The sequence below is a fragment of the Nannobrachium achirus genome (assembly GCF_963921795.1).
Source record: "Nannobrachium achirus genome assembly, chromosome: 11".
Taxonomy (NCBI): Eukaryota; Metazoa; Chordata; class Actinopteri; order Myctophiformes; family Myctophidae; genus Nannobrachium; species Nannobrachium achirus.
This window is the reverse complement of record NC_137820.1, coordinates 63,988,662-63,999,322: the sequence shown is the minus strand read 5'-3', so window position 1 is coordinate 63,999,322 and position 10,661 is coordinate 63,988,662. Positions and strand designations below refer to the sequence as shown.

The 10,661-nt window shown below is 44.0% G+C and overlaps 1 protein-coding gene across 1 annotated transcript; it reads left to right on the top strand.

The window, feature by feature from the left end:
- Positions 1–7,127: 7,127 nt before the first annotated feature.
- Positions 7,128–7,685, top strand: LOC308294535 (eukaryotic translation elongation factor 1 epsilon-1-like; the record flags this gene model as incomplete). The annotated part of the gene is made up of 1 exon (XM_080737268.1): positions 7,128–7,685. The coding sequence occupies one exon, from the start codon at positions 7,128–7,130 to the stop codon at positions 7,683–7,685; it is 558 nt and encodes a 185-aa protein (XP_080593394.1).
- Positions 7,686–10,661: the final 2,976 nt, after the last annotated feature.

Genomic DNA, 10,661 nt, shown 5'->3' with positions numbered 1-10,661 from the left:
TGGAACACAACCTATACATACACAGTAAAACCAAACCATTTTGTTACATAATGTACACTGTCTGAGTTAAATTAACACTATTTAGCGAGTATAACACATTCAATTGAATACTCTCTTTGAGGATCAGTGAAAATCCACCCCATGATGATGTTGTATGTTACATGTTGTTTCAAGCTCAGACATGGCTTATCAGGCTTGTTACAGAGGGCTTGAGGCCTTTAGTTAATCCATGATCACAGTACAAGACAAGGTGTGATAACACTGTGTTGAGTCAATGAGAGGAATTAGAATCAGAATCACACAGAGATGAGAGGGAGAGAGAGACCCAACCCGGGTGGTTGCAACCTCATTCGCAATGCAAATCACTGCCAGACAAACACATGAACACCATTAGGCTTATTGGTCAGGATTAGAAAGGTTTAGATCAGGGGTCTTCAACGTTTTCAGGCCAAGGACCCCTTAATCGAGAGAGACATGAAGCAGGGACACCCCACAACCCATAGATACAATATAGTTTCATTGTGCGAGGCGTTGTGAGCTTGTAGATCTGCTATTTTTGTCTAAAGTTCTCAGAATATGCACGGTTCAAGTGTTTAATAGCCTATAGAAAAGGAGAAAAAAGCTTCTATCACACAAAGATTTGGAGGACCCCCTGTAGTAACTCTTCCCCCTGATTATTTCACAAAATAGTACCCATAAAAGTGACTAAATAATGTGACATGATATTCAACCCTTTTACATACAGAGACAGTATGGACAGGCCTTTAAGTTAAGGCATAAGAGCTGGTACTTCTAAGACAATCAAAATCTTCACTCTCAATCTTCTGTGTGTGTGTGTCTGTGTATGAGAGTTTGTGCGTGTGTGCACAAGCGTTTCCCGCATGCATGTGACTCAGAGAGAGAGTGTTTATGCAGGAATGTGGAGGTTGTTATCTACACAAACTGATGGTGACAGACAGCTGGTGACGGATGTTGATTGCAGCGACTGACCACACAAGTTTGAGAGTGACATGCGTGTGTGTGTGTGTGTGTGTGTGTGTGTGTGTGTGTGTGTGTGTGTGTGTGTGTGTGTGTGTGTGTGTGTGTGTGTGTGGGGGTGTGTGTGTGTGTGGGTGTGTGTGTGTGTGTGTGTGTGTGTGTGTGTGTGTGTGTGTGGGTGTGTGTGTGTGTGTGTGTGTGTGTGTGTGTGTGTGTGTGTGTGTTGTGATGCGCTACACATTCTAATGCTAATGCTTGCTGATGCTGATTAGACTGACCAGACGTTAGTCAACATCGCAGGCATTCAAACATTTTACAAGACAAACAGAAAGGCTCACAAATCTCCCGCATGACAATAGTTGCACAAGTCATGCAAAGCGTGTGACCTGATGCACATTTACATTTTCATTCTAGCCTCAATATCTGAGGCAAGCCATCGTCTGCCAGCATCAGCTTTAGTTTCAACCTGATGCAGAGATGTCAAGTGCCCTCCCAACTCGTTAACCTTGGCAGCTGCAAACAAATGTATTTGAGACGCCAGAAAGTATGCTAAGTTCTATGTACTAGCTACATTTCTGGTGTGAAATGGCACAAGGGACCCCCACAAAAAGACCACCCCAAAAAGCTGCACGCGGGTAGCTCAAACCTTTTGTGAGGTTTTTTTAGCACCTGCCCACTCAGTGCTCTCTGCACGGCCCTGTACTTGGTAAAAAAATGTTTCTCATTCTGGGAGTGATGAAGAGAAGAGAAAATTTAAGGAGACCAGAGACTCAGAAAAACAAAATGTCTTGAATTAAGAAATTAAAGTGCTTTTATCCTTACATTTGTATGGTGTGCGAGTCCTTCACCTCTTCTGTAGCCTACTTTTTTTAGACCAGTGGTCCTCAACCTGTGGGTCGGACCCCCAGGGGGATCCCCAAATTATTTTGGGGGGTCCCCAGATGATTAGCTTAATGTGCAACATTGTTTTCTCACTCAACAGTAAACAAACCAACATGAAGTTTAGGTGTATAGAGGGTATCTGCACATTTCTAAATGTAAGGATTTTTGAATACTTCTAAAACAACAAATTAAACATTGGCCAAATTGTCAAATATTAGAGGCAGAAATTGTGAAAATAGACGATCTACATGCTCTCACGTTGCGAGTCGCGTCCTGAAAAGGTTGAGAACCACTGTTTTAGACCACTGCACCCACAATCAACCGTAAAGACAAAGAAAGGCGCAAACGTTCTGTGAGTATGAATGAATAAAACCTGAAGAAAAGGAAAGAAAAAAAAAAGAAACGTAATTTGTGCACATAGTGGATATTTGATGATCGCTATCCACAGCAGCAGCGTGCTGAGGCTAAACTAAGCTTTAAAATCCTAACAGCGTGGTTGCTAATGCAACAGGACGACCAGGGCCCCCAACAGAGTGCAAACACAGCTGTCTGCTTTCTTTTAAAGGAAGTGAACAAAACATTATCAGCCAGTTTTCAGGCAATGATAAGATTTAATTGTAGCGACAACTTTCCCCTCTAAACTTCTTGATTCTGGGTTTCACACATACTCTAATCTCTCAAGAACAAACTCTGTGATGAAAGGAACAGAACAGAGCGGGCGTTCCCTTTTATTTGACGATGGTTGGCCAGATTGCACATACTGTACTTTTGCAGAAATTGTACTTTTGAATCGACTATATTTGAATGAATGAATGAATGAATGAAAGTCTTTATTTTGAACATGTTAAAAAAAATTGACAACGTTAAAAAGAAATATCATTAATTTAAAAAAAAAAGTTACAAAGCAAGTCAAAACAAGCCTCACTGGCAACAACAACTGATTTTCCATGTTCAAAAGGGAGTAGGAAGAAGTATTATTTATTTAATCCTACCCCATCTTACTTTAACGTCATCCTTTGATTTCTGTATCGCATATACCATAAATGGTATAAATGTCTATAAACTCATGATTTTTCATATAATTCTTCAAAAGCAAAAGAAGTCGTCCCTAAATAAAAAAAATATTATAATATTTCTACAAAGAGAAAACGTTATGCGACACGTTGTGAGCTTGCTATTTTCACTATTAGGCCTATTGATATATTTTCTTTACATTTCTGGAAGTGAAAGTATTTTAATTTTATCATTTTATTTATAGCAAGTTTAACTTTTAGTAATATTTGACCATGAGTATATCGTCACTGTCGGGCAGAAACCTCGTATCTCCAAGTTTCAAATTTGTACATTTATTCGCAAAGTAAAGCCCTGCTTCATCACACAAGGCTGTCGCACAAAAGTAGTCAAAACAGCTGATCTACAAGCACACAACGCCTCGCACATAGTTTAAATCATTTTAAAAATAAATACAAAAGAAACGGTTTTGGACATACAAGGTTTCCACCCGACAACGACGATATCTATACTTTGACTTGAGTACTGGGGTGGAGAACTTTGTTTATCACCGCACACACACAACTATCGGTCCAACATGCACGTGTCTTAATGGAAACCTGTTGTTGTGTTGGACCCACCAGTCAACCATTCACGTTATCTAGGCCAGTCTATATGTCTATCAACAGCCTGGAAGCCATTATCATCACTAATACCTCCTTCTCCTTCGCCCCCCTGATGTCACCTACAGATGTAAAACTAGACTCTTGTTTTGCAGCTTCCTGTCTTCATTATGTAATGCGTCAGAATAAAAGGCCAGGGCCGCTGGGAGCTGTCCTGTGGTCTTTTCTCTGTTCTTCACCATACACACAGTGTCCTATATATCCTTCTATACACAGCTATATCCCTTACCTGCTCTGTACACAACAACGCCAAGCGGCATCCTCTGTCTGACGAGAGAAAAATGACTTCAAAGTTCACCTCCTGGAACGGCCGATGGTGTTGTTTTGTTGCAGAACAGGATAGTGTTTCTTTTCAAAACAGTCCTTTGCCTTAAACATGGTATATACAGGTATATGGCCCTTGGTCACCCAGGCCTACCACTGGTCACCCAGCGGTATTGCAGCTCATGCTACATAAAAACTAACTATAACTAACATACACACGCAGTCACTCAAGGAGACAGGATGAGACGGAGACTAGGCAAACAGGAGAGTCTAACAAATTAGTGATTTTATTTACAAAATGAACTGCAAAACTTAATTAACTCTTATTGTGCCGATCCCGAACAAGTTCGGCTTTATTTCAATCCAATACAATTTTTTTATTATTATTTTACTTACCCTGAGCTGCTTGTAGAGCCGTGGGTGGTCCTGGCTCGTCCTACGCTTTCCAGCGAGCCATTTTACATGGTCCGACGATATATTCCATTAAAAATGGTTTAAAATACATTTTTGAGCCCCCCAATGTTCACCGAATGTTCGGCGCCGCCAGCGGTACGACGTCCAGTGTGCCGATCCCGAATTAATGCAGCTTTTTTAATGAAATGAATAAAATGATCCGAGGCCTACTGAAGCCCCGGCCTAAATTTTCCATCCAGTGACGAGATCCGGCCGCCCCCCGGCCGGCCGTAAACGAGTAACACCGCCGCGAATCGCCGCCGAATCCAATGCAAACCCACATCTTTGAAGGTCATTTTCTCTGGATTGTGTTTTTAGGGAGGCGGCGCGAGGTTTATTTACGCCGAAATCGCCGTAAATAAATCGAATGTAATAATAATGATCTTTTAAAGTTGTACCATGTAACTTTTTTTATAAAACAAATCTTAAAATTGTCCTAACTGTTAAATCGCTAAAGTTTTAGAACACCCACTCCGTTATTTTCAGCTTCTGAAGCCTTCTCTTTATATGTTTTCTTCTTAGCAGTGACAGGGGCGGGATTTCGCGCCAAAATGACGTAATCTGCATCATCTGTATACGTTGTGTATACGTTGCCCAATCACATCGCCGATCATGCACACATGGTACACTACCGGCCAATCACAGCTTATCTGCTCTGGTCTCCAGGAAGCGCCTCCGCTTGGCTACAGTGTTTACCATGGTGAAGGATTTTAACCTCTTAATCCACAAATCCTGGCCAGAAAATTACGTTCTACCATGCGTTCTACCCCTCCACGGATTACTATCGGTCGCGGTGGTTTGCGGCGCCGCTCCGGTGGTCCGCGGCGGTGGTCCGCGACGACTCCGGCCGAAAAACGGCCGAAAAAAGCAATAGCGCTACTGACCACTAGTTGAGCAACTTACACAGTATAGCTTTAAATGAGAAAAAGCTAATAGCTATTTTGTAGCCATTTTCATCCGGGACTTTTTCATGACGTGCACGAACGTGAGCACGCGCGTCACTGCAACGTGAGTCCCCGGATGCTAATGCGCTCGCCTATGGGAGATACCCTGGCATTCTTTGGCGCCCTCTAGGGGCTGGCACTGGAAGGGTTAAGCAACACCAACATGCTCTTCTATTCCTATGGCCATGCCCCTCTAGTGTGGACCAGGAGGAAGAACCAGGGAAAGGGCCGGTCTGTGGGAGACAGTGGCCAGGTGTTCTCCTCTCTCCTTATTACCTCTACTCTCTAACCAGCATAAAGGCCCTTTTCCACCGGGAGCGATAACGATGACGATAGCCATAAAATATCATAGCGATAATTATGCCTTTACATTGATGTCCGATAAAGTTATCGGACATCAATGTGAAGAGGCGCCAATTAACAGCCGCTCGGCGCAGAGCGCACCTCAAGCTGTTTGTCAGAGACCCAGTTCCATATCACTGTGATCTTAGCCACATCGTTGTTGATCCTAACGATGTAGTTGTCGGCTATTTTTGTCTTTATCGGTGTTGGGTGGATGCTGCCGATCCACTTCAATTCAAAATCCACTTTTTTAAATCGTTATCGTCATCGTTATCGCTGCTGATTTCAATCAGAATCAAGCATTCAACCAAGCTGTGTAATACGTGACAATAAATCCCCTTTGAACCGTATTGAATGGAGAGAGAGAGAGAGAGAGAGAGAGAGAAGGGGGGGGGGGGGGGGGAGAGAAGTGAGAGAGAGAGGGGAGGCCTTGGTTCCATCATGGATCTGGTGTCCCTGGGTATTGAGTTTCATGTAGAGACCCCTTTGAGGAAGGTTTCTGATTGGCTGGCATTGTGTGCAACTTCCTGCCTCCAGGGACCAGGGGACAATTACTTGTCAGAATTAAAAAAAAAAACATATTCTTGTTCCTCAGCTTGCTTGTGTTTAAAGTGGAGGTATGGGGACAGACAGACAGACAGACAGACAGACAGACAGACAGACAGACAGACAGACAGACAGAGGGAGATGGATGTTTTATAAACAGCACAGAAAAAGACTGGAATCACTCAATCAATACTCAACGAGTTGGCCATTTTGTAGTTCTGTTAAATGTATACAATGTATATAAGAATTATACGCTACAGTTGACCAATGACAACGTGAGTGTTATTGGGTGTTGGATTGTCTAGAAGATCACACACACACACACACACACACACACACACACACACACACACACACACACACACACACACACACACACACACACACACACACACACACACACACTGTTTATGGACAAATATGGACATGTGGGTGGTCGGACCAATTATGCCCCCTAGTATGGAGATGGAGATCCCAATGCCAGGTTGTCTGTCTGCGAGTCTGTCTGTCTGGAAAGTCGGACAAGTACTATAGTCTGGTTGCCCACACTAATGAGTCACCAAAAAGTTTTCCCCTCAATATACCATTATTGTTTTTTGTACTAGCTCCTACTCTGACTATTCTGTCAATCAGGCTAAAAAATGAGGATGTCATGAATTGAATTTGGTCGGTACTCACCATCAAGTTCAGCCGTCTTCTGTGCACCTGCACCTTAATTAGGCCTATATACCAGTATGTCACTCTACGCTTGCCCTGGCTGACACTTTGCATGCCCTGCCAAAATGAAAATCCTAGCTATGATCCTGCTGTGCATGTCACTGTTGACTGTCTGTGAAACGTCAACTTTGATGTCAGGCATGTCCATATATGTGCATATTTGTCACACACGTATGTTTAAAGTAGTTCTCCCACAAGCTCATGTGTTCATCTTCTACGTATCTTGTAACGTGAAGCGTCTCCGGCTCTGTTCGCCTGCCTCAGCAATTGCTGATTGATGATGATACAGGATTCCCCAACAGGTCTTGATCAAGTGACAGAGTCAAACATGGCTTTGAGGGAGCTCTCGTCGCTGGAAAGGTTCCTAGGACTGGACAACCCCAATAACTACGGTACTCTGGGGGACAAGGTACCTGTGTTACAGAGGAACAGTGGTCCCCCGCTGGTGGGGCTGGTGACGGTTGCTTGTCACCTGGTGGAAAACAGCAAGCGTCCCAAGCTGCTGGGCACCTCGGCAGAGCAGAGGGCGGTGGTTCACCAGTGGTTAGAGTACAGAGCCACCAAACTGAACGGCTGTGCCAGTAAGGAACACATCCAAACCATTCTGAAGGAGCTCCACTTCTACCTACTAGACAAGGTCTACATGGGTGGCAACCAGTTCACCCTCGCTGATATTCTCATGTACAACGGCATTCACCCTCTGGTTGTGGAGCTGACCGCCCAGGAGAAGGAGACGTATGTGAACGTAACTCGCTGGTTCCACCACATCCAGCACTACCCAGGTGTCCCACATCACCTGCCCCCCGTCGTGATCCAGAGAAATAGAGTTCAGACCAGCGTACGCTACCGAAACCAGACGGGACCGGCAGGACCTGACCGCACCTAACCTAATTCAACTCCAACATCTCTGTGTCTTCTGGACCAGACGGGTATTGGCCTACCTGACGTCACAGTCTACTGACAGCTGACATCATCAGCACAAATCAAGCACAAATCACTGTTGTTAGGCAGCGGTTTCTGTTGTGTGTGGTGTCAGACTAGAGCTCGACCAGCGAGAGAGGAGAGGGATGATGGGAGTGACAGAGGGAGAATATGGAGGGGGAAGGGAGTGAGAGAGGGAGAGAAGAATGGGAGAGGGGGCCTATTTCACCTTTGCAAAAATATGGCCAATGCTGCCGGTAACATGCTGGTGTCAGTGCAATAACCCCATCCCATTTTTACTATCTAGAAAGCAGCTAAGCTCCAACATCTGGCTTTGTCCGGTACAAAGCCCCCACGAACAAAGCGTCCCGAAGCGCGGCCTACATCTGGCCTACATCTTTGGCACAAAGCACTCAAAGTTTGTTGTACGGCCGGTCACATTGGCAAGCGCTCACTTCACACTAGCTGTGATTTTTCCATCTTGTTTGGATCCATCAGTCAACAGATAATGTTAGAGTCACAACGTGTGTGTCACTTGAGTGGGTGGAATTATGGGATGTATGATTTCAGTCATTATGTTCATGCGTTAATAGCGCTTGATGGTGCGGCCACTTGTTCGCTCGCTTATCACAACCCTCAAGGCATCACCGTATGTCTGTAAAGAAATCACACCCAATGTGAAGTGAGCGGTGGTCGTGCTTGCATAACGTCTTCAGACTAGGATTTGAGTCTAGGATGTACAGGCTATGCTACACACACACGTTTTGCTATGGCAAAATGCTGAGGAAAAAGGCTACAGACACACGCACAGCCACTCTATGGAGCGGTTTACCACCGCTCAAAAATGAGAGAGAAACTAAACATCCAGACCATTTTAAACAGATTCCCCATGCCCATAAAAGGCCAGTGTGTAAAACACAATGGGCAGAGCAAGGCAATAACAGTTCCCAGCAGGGTTGGAACATATAGTTTGTGGAATCCCCCATACTGTATGTTAGTCATAACTCTAACACTCATGTTCCATTCCTCTACCAGTCTACACCAGGATTACTCAACTTTTCACACGCACGCATGCACACACGCATGCATGCACACTCACAATGTAATTAGTCATGATGCATTGTGCCACTGGCTGCTATCTGTGGGGGAAATGCACAGAGAATTACATCATCTCACTGTGTGTGTGTGTGTGTGTGTGTGTGTGTGTGTGTGTGTGTGTGTGTGTGTGTGTGTGTGTGTGTGTGTGTGTGTGTGTGTGTGTGTGTGTGTGAGTGTGTGTGTGTGAGTGAGTGTGTGTGTGAGGATGAGTCATGAGGTGAAACATTGGGAAAGAGACTATTTACTGCAGGTGTGCACAGTGTGGCGGGACCTACGTGTGTGTGTGTGAGCGCGAGAGAGAGAGAGAGAGAGAGGGGGGGGGGGACTTAGAAAGAGAGAGCTATATTTAACAGCCATGTGTGTTTCTGTCCAGCATGCATGGAGATGTAATGATTTGTGTCTGTGTGTAGGCTAATATATCGTCACTGTCGGGCAGAAACCTCGTATCTCCAAGTTTCAAATGTGTATTTTTTTTCATAAAGTAAAGCCGTGCTTCATCATACAAGACTGTCGCACAAAAGCAGTGAAAACAGCAGATCTACAAGCACACAACGCCTCGCGGTGCGAGGCGTTGTATGCTTGCAGATAGGCTGTTTTCACTAGATTAAATCGTTTTAAAATCATGAATACAAAACGAACGGTTTTGGACATACAAGGTTTCCACCCGACAACGGCGATATGCATCCATGACATGTCCCTGTGTGTTTGAGTCACTGTGTGTAGTGTGTGTGTGTGTGTGTGTGTGTGTGTGTGTGTGTGTGTGTGTGTGTGTGTGTGTGTGTGGGTGTGTGGGTGTGTGTGTGTGTGTGATTCATACTGTGTGTGATTCATATTGACTGTCTCGTCTCTCAACTGACTTTCCCTTTATTTTCCCGCCAAAACATCGCCCAGATGTTTCTCCTTTCCTCCTCTGCTCTCCTTCCACGACTATTAACTCAAAACTAGAATTGGAAAAAACATTTTAGATGTATTTTATTTTTTTATATAAAAATAACAGAACTCAAGCTAGAACTGGAAAAATATTCTAGTTGTTTAAAAAAAAGGTTTTGTGTGTTAATAAAACAGACTGAAAGGAACTAAATCATGGAGAAGATGGCCTTTGTTTTAGTCTTTGACATAATCTTCAATTAGAAAAAACACATCTAAAGGTGCCTCCACACCGAAAATACTACAGGAGACTTGTTCAAACTGTTCACAGACTGCAAAGAACTGCAAAGAACTGCAAAAAACTAAGCACATTGAATTTTCCATCCGACTGTATGCCGACTGTAATTACTGTACAGTTTTGCGCATGCGCACTGTGTTGCCATATCGGCTCGTTACAAGCGACTTTGATCCTGTTTTCCTATAATGTTGCTAGTTGTGGGTTACTTTTGTTTGGGCATGTTTCTGAATTGTAGTTGCTTATTTGGCCTTGCTTTCAACGTTCTTTTCGAAAATAGCTAATGTAATAGAGCTCAATAGGTGAAACTGGACGCTTCTTTAGGCTTTGTTTTCATAGACCTGGTCGCTTGTTTAACTCACAGAATCTGGCAACCGGGGAGCAGAAGCGGAGATTCTTCCTGTCCGGTGTTTTCTTCTCCTCACACCAAAACAACACACATCACTATTACTAGCGTTGCCTTGGAGTTGATTAGTATAGGAAATTGAGAGTTCGGCAACAGGCGCTTTCCGCCGCTATCCGCCGCCGATTCGGCCACAAATCTGTTTGGTTAAAAGTGGCCTTAAAGCTCATTTGGTGCAGAGTGAGCTTGTAGTATTCTTAAAAAAATCTGACCTTGTTTAAAGGGAAACTATAGGTAACTTTAAGCCTTGTCCGTAAATAAATATTTTAGCAGTCATT